Source organism: Vigna angularis, chromosome 6 (genome assembly GCF_016808095.1).
Source record: "Vigna angularis cultivar LongXiaoDou No.4 chromosome 6, ASM1680809v1, whole genome shotgun sequence".
Lineage (NCBI taxonomy): Eukaryota > Viridiplantae > Streptophyta > Magnoliopsida > Fabales > Fabaceae > Vigna > Vigna angularis.
In genome coordinates this window covers 24,019,443-24,042,473 of record NC_068975.1, presented here as the reverse complement: position 1 = coordinate 24,042,473, position 23,031 = coordinate 24,019,443, and the positions used below count along the sequence as shown (strand labels likewise).

General features: G+C 34.9%; 1 protein-coding gene across 5 annotated transcripts; it reads right to left on the bottom strand.

Annotated features, from left to right (window-relative positions):
- Positions 1-1,480: 1,480 nt before the first annotated feature.
- Positions 1,481-14,328, bottom strand: LOC108342963 (uncharacterized). Of its 5 annotated transcripts, none has more exons than XR_008249889.1 (7): positions 13,487-14,328; positions 12,136-12,569; positions 11,586-11,689; positions 11,373-11,439; positions 11,196-11,277; positions 2,223-2,402; positions 1,481-1,674 (listed from the first exon to the last, which is right to left on the bottom strand). XR_008249889.1 is itself a non-coding variant. In XM_017580915.2 (6 exons), the coding sequence occupies exons 1-5, from the start codon at positions 14,259-14,261 to the stop codon at positions 11,239-11,241; spliced, it is 1,419 nt and encodes a 472-aa protein (XP_017436404.1). In that variant the 5' UTR covers positions 14,262-14,327; the 3' UTR covers positions 1,813-2,383; positions 11,196-11,238. The 5 variants fall into 5 exon arrangements, 2 of the variants coding, with proteins under 2 accessions (XP_017436404.1, XP_017436406.1); XR_008249890.1 differs by having other exon boundaries at positions 2,223-2,383; positions 12,136-12,350; XR_001833449.2 differs by having other exon boundaries at positions 2,223-2,383; positions 13,487-14,327.
- Positions 14,329-23,031: the final 8,703 nt, after the last annotated feature.

The window sequence follows — 23,031 nt, the reverse complement described above, 5'->3', positions numbered from 1 at the left end:
GCTTCCTTCTTTTTTTCTTTTTGTATATGTGCTCTCTAAATGGATATATTTGGTGTGTTGTGTAAGAGGAAGAAGAGAAACGTGAATGCTTGAACAGATGTGAAAACTTCGTTTCTCAAGATCCTTGAAAGCTAAACGAATTTTTCACATCCGTTCAAGCTTTCGCGTTTCAACTCTTTTAATTTTTTTTGTTTTTAGTTTATTAATTTTTTTTGTTGATTTTAATTTATGGACATTGTAAATGTTACTTGTGTAAATTTTACATTTAATAATTTTTATAATATTTTTTATGTATAAAAAATTGTTAAAAAATAAAACAAATCATTGAAAGAGAAAAGTGAGATGCATTGTTTAGTGAATCTTAATTTACGTCAATCTTCGTAAGAAAAAAATTTTAAATGTAAGACAAAATGGAAATGAGGAAGTGCAGACAACCTATAGTGGTGGAGGAAGTAACCTTACAGTAAAAAATCTAGTAAAAAAATAAGGAAGAGAAAAAGTCTTTCTTATTATAAAGATATTAACTTTTATAATAATAAACTCTATTTATATTAAAAAAATTTAATAATAAAATAGTTAGATATATCTTATAAAAGATCTATCTAAAAGAATTAAGAATGTAACAATTTCTAGAATAATTTTTTTAATATAAAATGTTTTCAGAATAAAGTTTGTGGAACAAATTTTCAATCAAACCCGCCAATAAAATAAATATAAAACTTCAATTGAAATTTTATCATACTTAAAATATTAGATATATCTTATAAAAGATCTATCTAAAAGAATTAAGAATGTAACAATTTCTAGAATAATTTTTTTAATATAAAATGTTTTCAGAATAAAGTTTCTGGAACAAATTTTCAATCAAACCCGCCAATAAAATAAATATAAAACTTCAATTGAAATTTTATCATACTTAAATTAAGATTTTAATAATATACATTAATATTTATTAATAATAACTTTATATATAATAAAATAACATAATTTAAGTTACTTTTATTTTCTTGAAAAAAAAATCAAATGACTTTTTTTTTAATTTTTCAATCATCCTATTTAAACCGATTTTTTCAATAACAAATAACAAGTCTATATAACGAACTCTGGATATTTTCATGAATGGTTTAAACCTTTCACTCTCGGATGAAGTAAATTATAAAGTTTTAGATATAAAAGTGTCCCAATATTTTCTTTATTAGTTATTGATTTTAATACGAATGCACTGACAATATCATGTACTATTTATTAGCCTTTATGATATTGTCATAAGTAAAATACCTTTAGATCAAGTAACTGAAAATCTTCAAAATTAATTTACCAGTCTATTTGTATAAATTCGTCCACTAATCAATCATTCAATCCCCCTAATATAAAAAATTAAGCTGATGAAAATCTAGCTAGTTTTGCGGCCCAGTCACCAGCCGAAGTTGAAAAAACACAAAAGGAAAGGAAATAAGAAAAAACAAGACAACAATTAAAGTTGATGTACCACATCTGTAAGTTCTTACTAGAGAAAACATGAGTTGGATTATAAATTTACATGGCTATCAATATCATACTTGTAGCCGTTAAAAGGGACTATAATTGCAAATACAGATTAAAACTTAAACACCATAACTAGTACAATTCAGACCTCGAAATTGACTTGATCTTTCGCACTACCAGAATGGGAACCTGAAATGTAGACCCCAAGTTAATAGTATACTTTTTCGTGTAATAAGCTACAACATTTCTTCTCTCCAATGTGTCAAAATGCTTTTGCAATTTGTTCATCAAGTTTTGAACAACATTACCAAGTTCCTTTGTTCTGTATAATGCACCAATTTGTATGGGAAAACTCTACACAGTAGCTGCCAAAACGAATGCAAGACTCTGGTTGCCTATATAATTACATATTCTCTATGGCTGTCACTATTGTCAAGGGCAGACACACATGGAACGGTGTGGCAAATCGACCACAGTTGATTTTTCACGAAGATATAAAAATATGGAACCACAGTATTGAGATTTCTATTCTTCTATTTCTTTGTTTCAAAATTAGAAACATGAAATTAAAATTTTGTTGAGATTTTAAGAAGGCGGAGTTCATTATATGCTGTACACCATGACAAGAAACCTTACTTTACTTATACATTAGAATCTATTTTAAAACAGCTGACAACCATAAAACTTTCAGATACATTTATGCCATCGTCGTCAAAAACTGCACTTTCAAATCTAACCTTCAGCTGAGCAGTTGAAAGCAGACACGGAAGAATGAAGTGTTTGAAAGATCCGTGCATGGGCTTTGGATACCAGTTGGTCCTCACTAACTGTACTATTTGATGGTGTTTTAATAAAACTTGATCGCACAGCGTGAAGCTGCTATCAAAATTGTCATTACCTGAAAATATTACAAAGTCCTGCAGATAAGAATATTGTAATGTTGTTTACCTCATAGACCAACTTGATCCTCCAACTAAAAGACTAGAAGTATGAGCCAGGAAGAAGAGAAGCAAAGAGCAAGAAAAAAATATACTCAATGATCAAGAATCATAAAACAAGATATCAATCTAGAACGCATTTTACCAACTCTCGATATTATAATTTCCATCATATTTAGCAAGCTTTAATGTTCCAATTTATATGTTGCCAGTAAATATCAGAGTTGCATAGTATTGCTGCTTAGCAACAGTGTTGTCGTGGAAGTATGGCATGATGGCAGCACCATGCTTGGGACCCAGGGCTAAGCTAAGTGTATCGAATAGGATGCCTATCCAATACAGCAATATGCTTATTTTGAAAATAACAAGATACAGTACGTGACTTATGCTATTGAAAAATGTAAGAAAAATTCTTAAAATATAATAAATATATAATTGGAATTGTGTAAATCCAAATTAAAATCATATTAATTAGACATTGTCAAAATAAAAAATTCTAAACTATTGTCACTATAAAAATATGAGTGTTTATAGATTAGATAATTTATCTACAAGTATAGATAAAGTGTCCTAAAATATCGAATACATATACGTGATACAAATTGAAATATAATAGCTTGAGATGATGAATGGTAAACTTTTAATGAGGGGGGTATTTAGAAATTTGTCACATGTTTTCAAAAAGCTAAACCAATTCCAAATTTGTTTAGTGTGTGTTCAGTGAGAAAGGTAATGTCTCCATCTCGGGTGTGCTGTCTATGCTGGCAACTATGCACCGTCTGATAACTCATTCTCTGCTGCTACTCTTAATCTCAGCACATTAAGCATTGGCTTCATCTCTTGCCCTTGCCCCCCTCTCTGTTTTCACATCTCAAGTCTCACCACCTCTCAGCTATCTCTCACAAACTCACAGATAGGTTCACTGGGAAAGTTTATACTAGAAGAAATAAATAAAGGAGGTAGTAATAACCTCCTGTATCTATAACAGGTTGTAACAGACTAGTATATATAGTCTGTGTTTAGGTTGTTGTCAGCAGTTTTAGAAGTTTTGGAGGAAAAGGAATTTGTGGAGAGTTAAGGTCCTCTCTAAAGACCTTTTCTGTTGGAGGAACATTGTTGTAATCCTGTCACATTGACAGAACAGTTTGGTTCTCAATAAAAGTCATTCAAGAACCTGTCTTGAATGATTCTGTAAATTCTGGTTGGTCTATCAACTAGTATTCAAAGCTTCCTTCTTGGCCCTGTGGTAGCTGTGTTGAACGCGTATAGTTAACACCAGAATGGACTCCAAATTCGAAAGTCTGGAATGCATGATTCAAGAAGATAGACACGACAGACTAAAAGTAGAAAATGAGCACCTGGAACGTCTTCAAAGAATGGAGAATCTTATCAGTGGATTATCGGGAATGGTGGAAAAGATCACCTGCAATTCCACTTCTGGGTCTAATAATACTGACTTGTTGGCCGAAAAGACTGTTGAAAATGATCAAGACAGCAAAGTAAATGGAGGTTCAAGGTGGCGCAAACTGGATATACCAATCTTTGCAGGGGAAGATGATTTTGGCTGGACTAATAGATTGGACAGATATTTCCATTGGCAAGAAGTCTCCGAAGTTGAAAGAATGCAAACAGTGATGGTGGCCTTGGAGGGAAAAGCTTTAAATTGGTTTCAGTGGTGGGAATCTTGCTACCCATATCCTACTTGGGAATCTTTCAAGATGGCAGTGGTACAACGTTTTCAGCCAAATATGTTGAGAAATCCTTTTGAAGTTTTGTTGGCGTTGAAACAAACAGGAAATGTAGAAGATTATGTCGAACAATTCAAGCAATATGCAGATTGCTAAAAGGAATGAATCAAGATTATCTCATTGGGATATTCTTGAATGGGTTAAAGGATGAGATCAATGCGAAAGTTAAGCTGTATAAACCTTCAAATTTGGATGACCTGATGATGACAGCCCAAATGGTTGAAGATAAAATTAAAGTTTTATCCAAAGAAAAGGGTTCTATCGATAATACAGTTGTGACAGTATCCAAATCCAATTGGATGACTAGGACTTTTGCGTGAGAAGGAAATCATCAAGTGGTGCTATGGAAAAAGGAAAAAAAGTAGGAGGAATGAACAATTTGGTCGGGAGGAATCAAGGTTCTCAGCAAAACAGAGGGTCGTCCTTTAGATGCTTAACTGATGAAGAAATGCCAGACAAGACTAAGAAAGAGTTGTGTTTCAGATGTGATAAGAAGTTTGGTCCAAACCATGTCTGCCGCAATAAATAATTTCACATGCTATTAGTTACTGAAGAACAGGGAGTAGATACAGATGGCTTATTGGGAGATATGTAGGAATTGCTGGAGGGCAATGCAGGTCAGAAAATTTTACAACTGTCCATGTTTACTTTGGCTGGTTTGACTACCAAGAAATCATGGAAAGTTTGGGGACACATAGGGGAAGAGAAGGTGATTGTTATGCTGGATTGTGAAGCTTCCCATAATTTTCTTTCGCAAGAATTAATGGGAAGATGTGGGTTAAAACCAGTAGCAACTGTGGTAGAAGTTGGAGATGGAAGAAGGCTGAAATGTAAAGGAAAATCTACAGATTGTGTTAGAAATTCAAGGGCTGCATATTCGCCAAGAATTCTTCATCTTTGATATTGGAGGGGCAGATGTTGTTTTGGGATTAGCCAGCTTGGGTGAAGTGAAGGCAGATTTTGGCAAACTAAAGCTAGGTGGAGGGAATAATCAAATAACAGTGATGGGAGATCCAGCTCTCTCTACTACTGCAACTTCTTTTAAAAGGTTGATCACTGAATTGAAAAAGGGTGATACAGGTTTTTTGGTTGATGTGTAAAAGAAGACACAGCAGAAAGGTTTATGACAGTACCAAGCGAAGTGGAAGAGGTGTTGAGAGGTCATACTAAGGTTTTCCAGGATTTGGAAGGGTTACCTCCGAAAAGGCAGCAAGACCATACAATTCATCTTATAGAAGGGGCTTCCATTCCTAATCATTGACCTTACAAATACTCACACCAACTAAAAAATGAAATTGAGAAATTGATTAGTGAGATGCCGAAAGCAGGAATTATTCGTAGTATCAGTCCTTATTCCAGTGAAGGAAAAATTGGTGGGTGGAGATTTTGTGTGAACTATAGGGCCCTTAACAAGCTAACCATTCCAACTAAATTTCCTATTCCAGTCATAGATGAGTTGTTGGATGAATTGGCTGGAGCAGCTATCTTCTAAATCCGGATATCACCAGATTCGTATGAAGGAAGAAGATATTGAGAAGACAGCTTTTCAAACGCATGAGGCCCACTATGAATTTTTGGTCATGCCCTTTTCTGAGGAAATTTGTGTTGGTGTTTTTCAACGATATTTTGATTTACAGCCCCTCTTTAGAGCAGCATCTGTCACAAGTTTCACAGAAGTTGATTGAGTACCAATTGAAAGTCAATAAAAAGAAGTGCAGCTTTGGCCAAAATAGCATTGAATATTTGGGCATGTCACTTTAGGTGCGCAGGGATTTCTGCTGATCCCAAGAAAATCGAAGCAATGTGGATTTTTCTTGGGCCTCACGGGGTATTATAGACGGTTTGTACAAGATTATGGCAAAATAGCCAAACACTTGACCCAACTGTTGAAGAAAGATGGGTTCGATTGGAATGCTGAAACTCACAACGTTTTTGAAATCCTTAAATCTGCAGTAGCACGTTTACGAACCTTAGTTGTTCCAAATTTTTCAAAACCCTTTGTTATTGAGACTGATACCTCTAGTAAGGGATTGGGTGTTGTTTTACTCCAAGACAACAGGCCTTTTGCCTTTTGGAGTCAAGCACTATCAGAGAGGGCCCAAAACAAATCAGTATATGAAAGAGAATTGATGATTGTGGTAAAAATGGAAGCATTATTTGCTGAGATCACATTTCATTATAGTTACTGATCAAAAGAGTTTAAAGTTTTTGACTGCCCAGAAACTTGACAGAAGAAGAGTTCAAATGGGCTTAGAAATTAATTGGCTTCGACTTTGAAATTCGATACAGACCTGGGAAAGAGAATGTAGTGGCTGATGCGCTTTCCAAACATGCTTATTTTAGCAATATCTCTGTTTTTGCAACCACAAGATTGAGAAGACTGGGATGGGGAGATGCAAAAGGATACTAAGTTGAGTGCTATTATTCAAGACTTGATGATAAATCCTCAAGCTCATGCCAACTATGAATTGAAAAAGGGAGGCTCTATTATCAAAGTAAACTAGTATTGCCTAAACACTAGTCTAGAGTTCCCATCATTCTTCAGGAGCTCCATGAGTCACCTTTAGGGGTCACAGTGGTTATTTTCACACTCTCAAAAGGGTTGTGGGAGTCCTATATTGGAAGGGCATGAGAAATGACATAAAGGCTTTTGTGATGCAATTTCCAACGTGCCAGAGAAAAAAAAAACTGAAATCTTGGCTCCAGCTGGCTTATTGCAACCATTACCAGTTCCTACTCAAGTATGGTCTGACATCTCCATGGACGACGTAGGGGGGCTGCCTAGAGCAAAAGGAAAAGATACCATTTTTGTGCTAGTAGACAGACTTACTAAATATGTTCACTTCTTTGCTTTATCTCATCCCAATTAAGCTCAAGATGTGGCTCAGATTTTTGTGAATGAAGTGGTTAAATTTCATGGGTTTCCTTCCTCCATAGTTTCAAACCGAGACCAATTATTCCTCAGCCAGTTTTAGAAGGAAATTTTTAAACAAGCTGGGACTAAGTTGAAGTACAGCACTGCTTATCACTCCGGATGGGCAAACTGAAGTTGTCAATCGTTGTCTGGAAACATACTTAAGGTTCATGACAGGAACTCAACCCAAGCATTGGCCCACGTCATTACCTTGGGCTGAATTTTGGTTCAATGCCAACTACAGTGCCTCTTCTCAGATAACACCATTCAAGGCTCTATATGGACGTGATCCCTCTTTAGTTTTGAAAGACAACCATTCCATCCAAGGTGGAATGCGTATATCAGATGCAAAAAGAACGAGATGTGATTTTAAAAGCATTAAAAGATAACTTGTGAAAAGCACAAGACCAGAATAGGCTTCAAGCCAACAATCAAAAGAGGGATGTGGTTTATAAGGAAGGAGATTGGGGTTTTCTTAAGATCCAACCATACATATTCAAATCCTTAGCAAGGAAACCTAATGAAAAATTAAGTCCTCACTATTATGGTCCTTATCAGGTGGTGGAACGCACTGTCCAAGTAGCCAACAAGTTGCTCTTACCAGAACCCATTTGCATTCATTCAGTCTTTCATGTTTCCTTGCTCAAGCCAGCAGTTAAAGACATTTCCTTTCAACCCTTACCCCCAATGCTATCTGAAGAACATATGCTGAAAGTCATTCCAGAAAAGTTGCAAGATAGATGCATTAATGTGAATTAGAAGTGCTACCCAAATGGCAAAAGCTTCTGGAGATTGAGAACAGTTGGGAGTCTTCTGCTGCTATCATCAAAGAAATTCCAGACTTTCACCTAGAGGACAAGGTGAAACTTCAAAGGCACGGTATTGATAGGTTCAATGGGAAAGTCTATACTAGAAGAAATAAATAAAGGAGGTAGTTATAACTTCCTGTAGCTATAACAGGTTGTAACAGACTAGTATATATAGTTTGTGTTTAGGTTGTTGTTAGCAGTTTTAGGAATTTTGGAGGAAAAGGAATTTGTGGAGAGTTAAGGTCCTCTCGAAAGACCTTTGTGTTGGAGGAACATTGTTGTAATCCTGTCACATTGACAGAACAGTTTGGTTCTTAATAAAAGTCATTCAAGAACCTGTCTTGAATGTTTCTGTAAATTCTGATTGGTCTATCACTCACTAAACCATGATCCAACCCCCAAGAAGCCACAGTCCTGAACAATGACTGAATCCACCATAAACCTTAATACCCAATTTACAGAATATTGTTAATCACCTTGAATCCTTCACTTTTAGGGACAAAGGGAGGCACCAAACAAATACTATCTTTCAGCGAAATTACACGGGAAGAATTCAATAGGGAAAAAAACAGAACCATTGATGTGACTGGATATGATAAATTAAGTTTAAGATCTTGGAAAAATGTTGACAAGAAATGGGATGAGGATGAGAAGAAAATCATCACACTTAGCAAGATAATAGAAACAAGATTTTCACTTAATAGATATTTGTTTGGATACTAAGATAATGTATGGTAGGCTTGGCTAATCCTTTAGTAGTTTAGTATTCAGGTTTATTTGGACATAAGGGTGGGAAGGAGAATAATTTACCACTCCTTCCACACAACCCTCCATCTATATAAGGAGAGCATAGGTCATATTTTTGCATAACTTCTATAAATCTGAAATCTAGAGAGATTTTGTCAAAGAGAGTCTTCATTCTTCTTTAGAAAGTTCTCATCTTGACTGGAGTTTTCAAGTGGAAATCCTCTTTCTTGCTTAACTCCACAGGAGAGGCGTAAGGTTGATTCAAAGCTCAACCATCCATGTTAGTTTCAAAAACTAGCCAATATTTTGGTAACATTTTACCATTTTTTGTCCTTCTTTCTTTGAGCTTTTATTCATCTTCTTGTTCTATTCTTGTCCTCTTCTTTGAGGATCATATCCTCAACACTCTACACTATCCTTGATCAACCAAGAACACCTCCATCTAAGCCAAACCATACCTCAACATAGGCTCACGGCCTTTGCCCATTGAGGCACCAAACTATGAAGCAAGGGCATAGCTTGTTCAGTAACATGTTCTAGTGTCCGACATTGAGGCATGTATGACACAAGTCAAACACTGTACTAAAGTGTTGAATTTAAAAAATGATCTTTTGCGGCTCCACCACACCCTTGCCACTTTAGAGTTTCCCCTTCTCCATTAAATTTGTCTTACGATGAAGCTAGAGGATGTCTTTTTCAATGATGATGATCAACAAAGGGGTGGAATGTCTTAAATGGGATGCATCTTTTTTTCACTTTTTGGATTTTAGATGGATGGATTAGATCCATTTTTGTATTCATATTGTTATACTAGACTAACTTTCTTATATATGATTTTTAATATATGAACCTTGATTGAAAATTTAAATAATTCACAATGATATTCAATATACATATGAGTACGTGTGTGTGCCCATGTTGTCATGTCCAACATTTAGGAGATTATAGTTTTTGCAATCATGGCAATTGAACCCCAATACAAATTATGTATCAAAGAGCTTATATTTCGTATCGTCAATAGTAAGATTCAAAAGCTTTTAAAAAATGGAACATATAAGACATATAAACATGTAATTAATAATAACAATATTCAAAAAGAGTGGTTGTATAGATGGGTATATTAGGTTAATGTTATAATGGTTAGATTGAGTTGTGTTGTATGACCCAACTCCTTTGTTAAATGGAAAAAAAAATTGGGCAGATAAATGTTTGGCCAAAAGACTATAAGAAAGAAAAGACAAATTAGGGTTGCCTTCTCTAGTGTGTGTTGCTGCCTCTTCGTTTTCTGAGGGCACTGCCTCTGCCTCTTCCTTTTCGCATGGGAGCCACTTTGCCTCTTCCTCTTCGCATGGGAGCCACTTTGCCTCTTCCTCCTCGCATGGGAGCCATTGTGCTACTAAAGAAACCATTCATGGCAATCCAAGTAAGGAAGATCAGGAACTACTATGCATTTCTTCTAGCTCAGTTCACATAATAAAATGAAGCAGATTAGGAGTTTTCCAAACCAGGGTCATGCAACCCAACTCATTTCGGAGTGAGACCCAAATCCACAATTCAAGATTTATTTCTTGTTAGAATCGTGATTCCTATAATTCAGAGTGCAATATCAATCATACAACGACTCAGGAACACAAACAAATTTTACTATCATTTGGGTTGTGATTCATATCTATTGTGCGATATGAATCGTGCAATACTGACTGCCATGGTTGCAATATCGATGTCATGTCTACTGTTTGTGTTTGTGCTTCATAGGCACCAAACCTGCCACATAAATGGCCCAAACTTTACACAAATATAACAAAATTTCAACCTAGCTCATCTACCTAGCTTCTGCCAACTTCTAGACCTCCCTCCAAGATTCTTCCACGAAACCATCAAGAATTATTCAAGAGCCAACCAAGACTCGCCTATTTCTTCCTTAAGTCAAGAATAACCTTACCATACCAAAATACATTGTATTCCTTGTGACCAAATTACTTATATTTGAAAGTGAACTTTAAACCTAACCCACCCTTACAAAACTAGCTAGTAAAATGAGAATTACAGTCAATTACATACTATAATTTTGTTCATATATATATATATATATATATATATATATATATATATATGATATGGAATCTCCAACACATTCTCTCACCAAAAATTGAAATTTTCGACCATGTTACAGGATATTTGTGGGTGATCTAATACCAAGTGATATGATAAGTCCAACAAACTTCTCTAAGATAAGCTATGATATCATCTTCAAAAATAGACTAAATCTAACTCAACCTAATAAAACTGACTCGTAAAATGAAGTTTGCACCTACTTATACATTATAATTTGGTCATACCACTTAGAGGACAATCCCAAACCTTAGTTAAGCTTGAGTAGCTAGATCCTAATATTCAAGAATCCTAAGTTGGCTCTTATGAATACTACATTGACTTAATTCAGTATTGATGAAACAGAAGGAATCAAGCAATAAAAGAAACTAGACGTATCAATTTGTATATCAACCCGAGTTAATAGAAAAAAAAATTAACGAAAAAATGCCGGGAAAAATACCTCCACAAGATATAGACATGAATGTTCAAGTAGCACATTTGGGTCATCGTATCATGTTTCTCCACTTGTCCTTCAGATCAACCTCAAAAATAATTGTTTTTCCAAAATCAGTTTGATATTACAGGTATACTTCCAGGAAGAAACACAGCAAAGCATTTTGGGGAAGATATTGCTTACTCCACTTCTGTTGTCAAATATGTTACTGTAAAAACTTTTTATTGTTGCCCAGTTTCCTTCTCCAAACCTGTATAAAAAAATGGTGAATGAGAACATGAAATCTCAAGGCACAAAACTATTACAAATTTATTAGCTTTCCATTGTACTTATAACTAATATATCACAGTTAACCAGGAAAATTTATGGTTTGACTAGTTTAGAACAAGTGCATACATTTTTACACCGGCCCTTAGTGTCTCCTCTTCCAAAGAACTCCATCTCCTTTTCCTCCTCTTAGGCTGTCTTGCTTGTGGCGAGTTGTCTATTGAATCATTCCACTGGAAAATAAAAGGACCTAAGTTATATGCCAATGCAAAAATCAAAAACAAAATGGCAACCAAATACAAAGTATCAACAGCAAGAAAAAGAATCCATCAAAAAAGGACTATAAACCATCTTAATGATCAACATCATCTTTGGGGATCCACAGGCCACTGGATCAAGTGGTAGCAAGGTTTTAAGTGTGGTTTATACATCATGATCACAGTTGCTGTTACACCAGTTTCATTGTATTGCAATTGTTTAGAACTTGTCAAACCACAAGAAAAAAGCACGGGGAGATGGTAATCCTTGCAGGAAAGCTTACTCCAAGAGATAGCAAGCATTAATCCATGAAAGAAGTTACCTCAACGCATTCTTTACATCAAAAATAGACACTGGCTAACAATACAACATTAAAGGAATCTGCCCCTAGATTAAAACAGACAATAACAAACATGATTACCTCAGATGTCTGGGCACTTCTGTTTCGTTCCATTAAGTTGGGCTGATGTAAATCACTACAACAAACAGAAGACTTCTTCCCAAGATTGGCATCATTAGGCTGAAAAAGTACAATAGTCTGGCAAACATCTGGATCTGGTAAATCTACATTTGGACTCTGCTTTTCAATAGGTGGCTCAATATTTGTATCACTTGTAGCCAATTTCGATCTTATAGCTTCAGATAAATGCAATGCATCAGGAAGAGGATCCTTGACCAATGCTCTTAAATCATAAGAACTTGATTTAAGGGATTCTCTAACTTCTTTTACTTCAGAACTAGGAACAGAATCATGTTTGCTCCGTCCTTCCTCTGAATAATTTATTTTAACTCCCCTATGACATGCACGAAGTGCAGAGTGTTTGTGTTTAACCCGAAGATTCCGCTTTTGAATTACTATTGGGAAAACAAATGTAAAGTGTAAATAACAGTGAAACAGTAGAAAGAATAGCATTTATCAAACAGTGTTGTGACTTCATTGTTGGAGTTAATTCCAAATAATGAATGACCAATTTTAACATATATCTTTCCAAAGTTGAAGCCAATTTTAATTTGACAGAATTTTGTATTGAGTGGGAAATCCAAAGTGAGGAAAAAAAATACTAACTGGTTCCACTTGACGATAACAACACTAGTAAAGGCAACAGCAAATACACAGCATTATTATAAAATGTTTTGCACCCATTCATATCGCAGTTGATACTCAATGAGAGAAACAATAAAATTACAAATTGATTTCCCACATCTTTGCTTTCGTGTTGTATACACGAAGCAACTAATAACATGTTTAGGAAAATGTTCCACATCCAAAAAATTCACATTCAAGTTGTGAAAAACACAAAAGCTAGAACTAATAGTGAAAAATCACATCCACGTCCCATTTCTAAATCGCATCCATGATGCAGGGAATCATTTAGTATCCAAACTCACACTTCTTTCCACAGACAAACACTGTTGCATGCAGAGGCACGCACACCTTGATTAAAAATTCTAAGGTACTAGATAAAATATTCATATACATAAACTCAGTAATTAAAAAAAAACATATATTTAAAAAACGTTGCAAGCGAAAACATAGAAACCTGGACAAAACACGTAGTGCAAACTCAAAACATGCCTCACAAAACCCGACAACTAAGTTGTGAACAAATTAAGCTTCCACCACTTCCATTAACTACCACAACTTAAACAAGCACTACTGAGTGTAACACCCAAAAACAAAGATAATTTGCGTTGCAAGTAACAAAAAGTTCACACTAAAAGAAAAAATTTGAAATTCAAGAATCAAATCTCACAGTCGTTAAAAAAGGTACCTTTATCTCCCTGAAGTGGCAAGTCACATCCACCCACTTCCTGATTCGCCTCAATTTTCTCTTCCAATTGTTGTTTGGTCTGATTCTCATCATGCATTGCCACACCCTCCATGCAGCCATGATCACCGTTATTTCCCTTATCTTGATCATTATCACACCTGTCACCACTAATAACAAAATCCTCTTTCTCCTTGGTTAAACCCTTCGACATCGCCGCAACCGATTCCAAGAACGAAGGACCCATCGATTCCCACGCTTCCTTCAAATACGCCCTCACCTCTTTCATCGCCTCCCTCCTGCTATTGAAATCCGCCAGCCTCTCGCAAGCCCTAGAATCCCCAAGCGCTGCCTCCACGTCGTCCCGCCACTGCGCCAGCTCGCCAGACACCAGCCCGCTCCGGCGCGCCTCCAGTGCCGCCACGCGGCCGCGCCAGATCCGCTTCACGGCGCCAGAAAACACCCCCTCGGGGTCATCGGGGGCGGCGGCGAGGTACTTGACAGTGCACTCGACGGCAACGGCCAGGTACGCGCGGCGGAGCGCGACGGAGGTGGAGTCACCATCGAGTTCTTCGAGGTGTTCGAAGATTTGGAGCGCAGTTTCGGAGAGGGAGGCCTTGAGGAGGAGGGTGCGGAGAGTGCGAAGAAGAAGGGTCTTCTTGAGGCGGGAGTCGGCCCCGGAGAGAGGAAGGACGATTAGGGCTTTTTGGATTAGGGAATCGGGTACGGAACTGCGGAGGAGGAACTCCATCACCCACCGGGAAATGTCCGTGTCCATTTTTCCGATTTCACTGTTGGCGAATTTGCGCTTATCGAACTGGGATTTGCAGAGGAACAGATAAAAGATAGTTTTTTTAACTATAATTTTAATATTCTTAATTTTTCTATCAGTAATTTTTATTCTTTTATTTGTTTAATAAACTTAACTAAATTTAGAATTATTATGAATTTATATAATTTTAATTGAATTTTTATCATAATTATTTTATCAATTATGTGTACGTATTGGTATTTTTAGAGTATGTGTAGGTGTTTTGTCACATGTAAGAGAGAATTATTGGAAGGAAAGGTAGATTTTGATACAAATGTTAGAATTTGTTGTTATATTTCAGTAAAAAATTGAGTGTAAAAATTAAAATCAGTTACAAACTGTTTCAATTCCCCCAATTCAAATAATATTTCAATTACTAAGTATAAAAACTAAAAATAAAAAGATTATAAAGATAATAAAAAGACTGTGCAGGCAATAATAAAAATTATAAAATTAATAGTAAAAGATTTGCAAAAGATCTAGACCAGAATCTTGGTTTTTTTTTATTAACTTCCTCAGGTTTAATTGTTTTATTTGTTCCTGGTTTTGGTGCATTGTGTCAAGTTCATCCACCTTTTTAAAAAAATTCAATTTCATTCAAATGTAATTTAAAAGTTTCAATTTCATCCAAACATAGTAAAATTTGTCTCAATCAAGTCTCTTCCATTAAATACAAATTAATGGGGTTAACTTTTTTCTTTCTTTCTTCTCTGCTTTTCTGTACAACACAGTTCTTTATCAGTACTCTTCTCTATACCTCTGAGTAAAGTGATATGAAATAAGTAAAAAATTGCTAAAACTTACTTGTGAAATCATAATTCTCAATCATATTCAATCTACTTTGACCTTCATGACAGACATACGTAAAGAAAATTCTATTAATTCATCTCAATTGACCCATTTATTCATATTCAATTTATTAACAATTTGGTAATATCATTGCAATGGTGATTTTTCTTTTAATATTATATAAATATATACTACTTGTTTTCTAAGTTTATATATAAAATTGCATGATCAATTTTGTTTATAATTTAGATTTATTTAATTATTAAAACAATATTTTAGAGATTAATTATTTTATGATAATTAAAGGTGTTTTAAAACTTGCACTACAGTTGTAACATCCTAATATTATAGTATAAACTATAAAGAGAAGCATCACATACATGATAATATAAAACAGTTATCCAACTAGAATAAAAAATATTACCTTTACAGTCATCCAAAAACAACTATAAATTTAAAACTTTTGTACAATAGGATAGCAAAACTATATACTAGATCAAAAACTAAGCCATCTACTCTACAGCATCACCTCCATCCAATGTTTGCTCTTGAGATACCTCTTCTTTCGCTACTCACATCCAAAGGATGATCATTGTAGAAAAAGAAACACCAATACATACAAAACACAAGCACACAGCAGGGTAAGCTAGTTTAAACAAAGATTAATCATATACTAATTTACTAAGCTTCATACAATCATACTATTCATTCACATCACATAAACTCTTCACACATGACACCATACTGACTTTGACTGTCCGGACTTAGAATGATTACCGAGCTATGGCGGGTCGTGCACTCGTGATGGCTTCTACTGCTTTGCAAAGCCATTGCCAATGGGTTTCACCCTACCACACTCACGAGGTTAGTCTGTTATCACTCACCTTGGGTCATACTGGAAGCACCCAAGACTAGGACCTCCTACTACTCCTCACGACATGGATCAATCCTCTCTACTTGAGAATGAAAGACCATTGGAGTTTCAGGATAACCCCCCAAGACTAAGCTCATGCATTCATTCTAAACTTACTTGAATCTCAACAAGATATTCCACTTTGAATCACAACATAGGGCACCACCATGTATCCTCTCCTTGAGGATCATGGAATTACGTCCATTAACCATACTTTAAACTTTACACTTTGAAATCACCAACTTTCACTTTGAAACACAACTTACAACAATAACCAATGATATAACATAATACAACTTCAACATACTTCATAAGGCACTCAATGGTTCATTTAAAACAACTTAAGTCCAAAAGAAAAGAGTGAACTAACCTGTACCATTTGCACAACGCACACATTCGCAGAACGAAATTAGAGGCTTCTCGCACAGCGACCCAGCTCGTTGTGCAAATCCTCAGACAGAGACCAACTCCTCAAAACCATTCGCATAGCGTTTAAACTCACTATGCGAATAAACTGCGACTTGTATCAGACCTCAAACCCCTCGCATAGCGTCCCAGCTCGTTATGCGAGAGCCTCAGACAATGGCTCAGGCTCCTAAAACACTCGTAGAGCGAAACTCATTCGTTGTTCGAATAAAATTGATAAAAGTCCCAGACCCCAATCAGTCGCATAGCGACCTGATCCGCTATGCGGATCATCAAACAGAGAGCGACCCTCTTAGTCCATTCGCACAACGCACCCATTCGTTGTGTGAATGCCTTGGCAGAGAGCATCTCGCCAAGGTGACTCGCTATGCGAATCTATTCGCACAGCGAGTCTGCATAATCTGCATAACGAAATTCTGCAGAATTATGCAACTCAACCACAACTTACCAATTCTAAACATTTTTTCCAACTTCTAACACCCCTAGATTGTTGTATAAACTTAATTAGACTTGACTAAGTGATTCTAAACCTTCCTAACATCAATCTAAGTTGATTATGAACCAATTCATATTCTAAAACACCAAAATCACCAACTTAGGGACCCAAATTCTAATCTACCATTTTGAACCTGTTTTTAACCACTTTGATGACTCTAACCAGTCACAATTGACTTACTTAAGCTGTCCCAACAGTCTAATTGAGTCCATAACTCCTAACTCTCAAATTCACTACTCCAGTTCCTCTAAAAGACTCAAAACATGCATAATTCCCTATGTCTTTTATCTAATTAATATCCTAACAGATTGCTCACTAGAAGTACCTCCAACATGTTCAATTACAACCCTTTAATTCATCCAAATCAATTCACAAACACTATTTTACAAATTCACAGTCCAATAATTCAATACATGCAATTCAATTTACTCCAAACATATAAATTATGCTTGAAACATTAGAGCCACCCATAATTTAACATACACACATGTCATACCAATAATTTAAGAAAATATCTAGCTCCCCTTACCTTAGAGATACACAGCCCAGCTCACAGAGTTACTCCGACAATGCCTTGCCCCGCAAGGAAACTCAACAGAAAAACCTACAACTCACCAATTGGTGATAGAAATTCAACTTTAAAACCTAAATTGACTTAAGAATTGAAGAGAAAGAGTACCAAGCACATGCAACAAGAATTTGTTGCATGCTCACAGCCCCAAAATGTGCGGAAGAAAAGGGGAAACGACTTACCAGCTGAAGAACAAGAAACTGATCTGTCAATATCGTAGCCCTCGACGCCAGGATCGCCTAGGCACCTCCTGATCGTCGAACAGACAGCTCAAATGAGAGAAATCCTAGAGAGATGTTAGAGAATTATGAGGAATAGTGTTCTAGAGAGATGAAGTGTTCTTAGAATAATGAGACGTGTTTATAAAAATTCTATTTATATTATAAGATTATTTTAAAGTAAAATAATTTGTCTCATTATTTTAATACACATATCTGCTCTAATACTCTATTTTATAGGTCCTTTTACTAATTATTTTATTATAGAGTAATTTAAAATTGAATTGAATTTATTAGATTATATTATAAATACGAAGGAAAATACACAATCTAACATCTACTTGATGACCAAAAAAAAATTGTAGCCACATATTTCTACAGATAAAACCCTTAACAAATAATCTTCATCACTATTAACGAATTTTATTTAAGTTCTTTTAAAGTTAAATAATCAAAATAAGATTATTAGTTAAAATAATATTAACGTATTTTATATATTTATATACCTTTATTTAGAATTAAAATTCCTTTTGAAGAAAAATATATTTTTTTATATTTTGTGATACAATTTTTTTAAACTTTTTTTTAAAAGATAAAATTCATTTCAACTGATGTTTTATCGTACAATTTTATTTTATTATATTTGAAAAATAATTTATAAATAAACACTTATATATTGTTATTTTTTGTTTTATACTATTTCATTTGTTATGTAAAATAGTAACCATCCTAAAGTTAAATAAGAATAAAAAAAAATTAATTATATCAAAATTAATAATTTTTAATTAAAGTTTAATTATAATAGAATGTTCATGGTTACTTTTAATTTTAATTTAATATTTTTTTTAACGAGATGAATGATGATGAGAAAGCCAAGGGTTGGTTGGTTCACCCAGTACTTCGAGCTTGAAGTTGATGAATCAGGGTTGGATTTAAAATCAAATAAAAATAATAATATAAAGTATTTGTTTTTTATCGAAATCAGAAAGAAAAAGTGATGAAAAGGACTATGAGATTTGTTAGAGCGAGAGAGAGATGAGTTTTGTTAGAGTGTGAGATTTAAGTCTTTCCATTTATTATATACCTAATTTTAAAATATCATTAAAAGTATAGGAACAATTTTTCACTTATTTTGTATCACTTTATCCAGCGATGCAGAGGAGAAAGTACTCACAAAAAGTTGTGTTGCACAAAAAAGCAGAAGAAAGAGAAAAGAAAGTTAACCCGGTTAGTTTGTATTTAACGGAAGGGACTTGATTGAGGCAAATTTTACCACGTTTGGATGAATTTGAAACTTTTAAACCACGTTTGAACGAAATTGAAACTTTTTTAAAATGATGGACGAACTTGACACACTGCACCTTAAACTAGGGACAAACAAAGCAATTAAACCTTTACAAAAATATCTTGATGCCTATATCAAGTTTGGCTCAAACCATCAGCCTATTCTCAAAGGTTAATTCGACCATGATTGACCGTTTGATGAAGCTCAACGTTTTGAATGCTTTTTCCAATAAAATCACTAACAAAGTGAATTTTATAATTTTTCATCTGTTAAAAGAATGACAGGTGCACAATTTTGCATAACTTATAATAATATATAAATTATAACTAACACAATATTTGATTGTCTAACATCCGTTAATAGAATATTTAGAATATCTTAACAGCCTACTCAAGTTGGTGTATGGATATCACACATTTCCAACTTGAATAGAGACTCATTAAACAATTCTCTTGACATTTCTTTGGTGAGAACATCAACCAACTGTAATTCTGATCTTATAAAAGGAAATGAAATTATTTTAGCTTCAAGCTTTTCTTAATGAAATGTCTATCAATCTCCACATGCTTTGTTTTATTATGTTGCACAGAATTATGAGCAATTGCTATAGCGAAAATATTGTCACAGTACAAACTCATAGCTTCATTTGGTTTAAAGCTCAAATCTGACAACACATTTTTAATCCACAAAAGGTTCACATACACCTAGTGTCATGCCCCTGAATTCTGCTTCAGCACTAGGTCTTGCTACTAAAGGTATTTTTTACTTCTCCAAATTACAAGTTCCCTTTTACAAAAATAAAGTATCTAGAGATAAATCTTGTATCATCTTTTGAACCTGCCCAATCTACATCAGTGTACCTTTCTACCTTTAAATTTCCATGATTTGAGAACAAAATTCCTTTTCCAGGAGCAAACTTCAAATATCTCAAAATCCTTTCAACAGCATCCATATGAAGCTTTCGTGGTTCATGCATAAATTGACTAACAACATTCACTGCATAGGTGATATCTAGACATGTATGACACAAATAAATTAATTTTCCTACCAACCTTTGGTATCTTCCTCTGTCAATGCTCGCTAAATTTGAGCATTGAAAAAATTTATGATTTTATTCAATTGATGTATCAACTGGTTTACTTCAAGTAGTCCAGTTTCTGATAGTAAGTCAATAGTATACTTTTTTTTGGCATAGGAAAATACCATGTTTTGATCTAGCTACTTCAATACCCAAAAAATATTTGAGGTTTCCAAGTTGTTTCATCTCAAATTCAAATGTAATGTATTATTGTAAACTAGAAATCTCATCTTGGTATTTACTGTAACAATCATGTCATCTACATATATAATCAAAGGTATAATTTTTCTTTTTCCTCTCTTAAAAAATAAGGTGTGATCAGAGTTACTTGCTCTATAGTCAAAAACCTTTATAGAATTGGTAAACTTTCCAAACCATGCTCTTTGAGATTGTTTTAGTCCATATAGAGATTAATTTGCAAACCTTCATTCCAATTGAATCTGTCATGCTTGGTGAAGAATCCATATAAATTTCTTCTGAAATTTCTCCATGTAGGAAAGCATTTTTCACATCACATTGTAGAAGAGGCCAATCTTGGTTTGCAGCTAGCGACAGAAGTATTCTCACAGTGTTGAACTTCTCTACCTGTGCAAACGTCTTTTGGTAATCTACACCATAAGACTGAGTGTAACATTTAGCCACAAGTCGCGCTTTATACCTCTCAATAGTCCATAAGCTTTATACTTAATTGTAAATATCCATTTGAAGTCCACAATTTTCTTCCTTCTTGGTAAGGACACAAGATCCTAAGTGTTGTTTTTTTTTCTAAAGTTGTCATCTCCTCAACCATTGCTTTGGTCCATCTAGGATTTGCCAAAGCTTCATGTATATTACTAGGAATAGAAATTGAAGATAATTGAGATACAAATGATGCATATGATTGGGATAACCTATGAGATGACACATATTTACTAATGAGATATTTAACTTTGGCTTGGGAAGTCACTACAAAAAAAATGGTCATTACTGACCGATATTTACATACGGATTTTAATCCGTATGTAACGTAAGTATTATATACGGATTTTACATACGAATCTTGAAAAACAAGTTATATACGGATTTTACATACGGATTTTACCTACCGATATATCCGTATATAAAATCTGTATATAATATTGGCGCGTTTGAGTGGGAATTTTAGCCAAGGATAGAATCAGTAGGTAAAAAATTAAAATCCTTATGTAATTCCAAAAGCTATTACCTTCCGAAATTACATACGGATATTTATAATTAATTATTAAAAAAATAAAAAACAAAACTTTATTTTCGTTTTCTCTACTTCTTCCAAATTCTCACAAAGCATGAAACCCTCGTAGGGTTTCTTCTCTTCTCTTCACGGAAACAACAACAACAACAACCTTCTTTCTGCACCTTCCCAAGTTAACTACGGTGCCACCTCCATTGCCGTCAGGTCCCTCATCATTGCCGCACCTCTCCCGGCTGGCCAAGGTCATCGTCGGCGACGCTGCTCACTGGCGTAGTGTCTAACCTAGGTTTTCATGTATCTAACCCTTATTTCTTCCTTTACCGTACGTTCCCATTATCTAGGTTTAATCTATCTAACCCTTCTTTATTCCCATTGTTCCTAGCCTCCTGGGAGTGTTATTCGTTCAGTCTATAAGTTCTCCATTCAAATTCTCTTATCTGCTCATTCCCTAAATCCCTAAACAACTTTGGTGAGTTCTGCAGGTGGGATGTTGGCGATGCTCAACGAGCCCCATCTCTCGCTTAAGCTTCACGCGCACTCCAACCTCAACAACTTCGTCGATTCCACTAGTCGGCCTAAGATGTGAGCATTCTCCCTTTTTCCTTCGACCTTTGCTTTTTTGCGAATTTGGATTTGGGTTTTGCGTGTGCTTTTTGTTGACACGAAAATAATATGCTTTTCAGTAACAATAGGCTCCAGGACCATAATGACCGAAGCTTGTGCAGTAAGGATTTGGTTGATGAGGCTTCAAAGAGAAAGAGTGGAGACAATTTGTCAGTTGTGATTTGCTTCCAGCAGCAACCTCCTCGCAACTTGGTGGCCCCTCGGTCTAGAGTGCATTGGAGCTTCTCTGCTTAAGGTTTGAAGGAGTTGTAGAGTTTTCTTGATAACTTGGGTAATTTTAGGATTAAAATCCTTACAGGCATTTTCTCATCCTTTAATCCAATAATTGTCCCTAAACAAAGGAATGGTTCTGATGGTCCTTGCAACAAGCTGTTAGAATTTATTGCTAACACAAGCTTGCTATAAAAAATGTTAGTCAACAACATGCCCAACTTTCAACTGGTTGCCATTATGAGGTTTTTAGTTAGTCCCAGGAAATGACAAGATAGTGAAAGAAAGTCAAAGGCATCAAGGCTTAGAGAAGTGATCTTGTTTACACAGTAACAACTTCTAGCTGATCTAGAAACCTTGGCTCCTCATGAGCATGAGTCCATTAATAACATGCCCTGAATTTTGTCCAATCACACACTTAATGCTTCAATGTAATAATTTTTCATTTTCTAGCATTGTTAGTAAGAAATAATTGTTTGATAACTTATTACTCTTTATATTGATAATCAGTGGAATATATAACTTTGGTTTTTTTTTTCACTTACATTGTCTAGAACATGAGTTTTTGTTCAATGTTAGGTGCTTGCATTAAAGTATTTGCATTCCCTGCATGGGTTGAAACATACACGTGGAAAGCTTGGTCTTGGTGCAAAGATGGTATTGATTGAGGAGAAATAGGTCCAGGGACTGAATAGGAAGTTGAACTATGGGCTTGCTCTATACATGCGGTGGAGAAAATGCATGAGCTAATAAGTAAAAGTCAGGAAGACAGGTTAGTGTTTTCTTATAAAAACTTATAAAAAAATAAAAGATAGAATAATTAAGTGATATCACTTTATTATATTACTTTTTAATTTATACATAATTGTGACTTATCTAGCTAATTTTTAGCTATGATGAAATTTGATTATAAAACC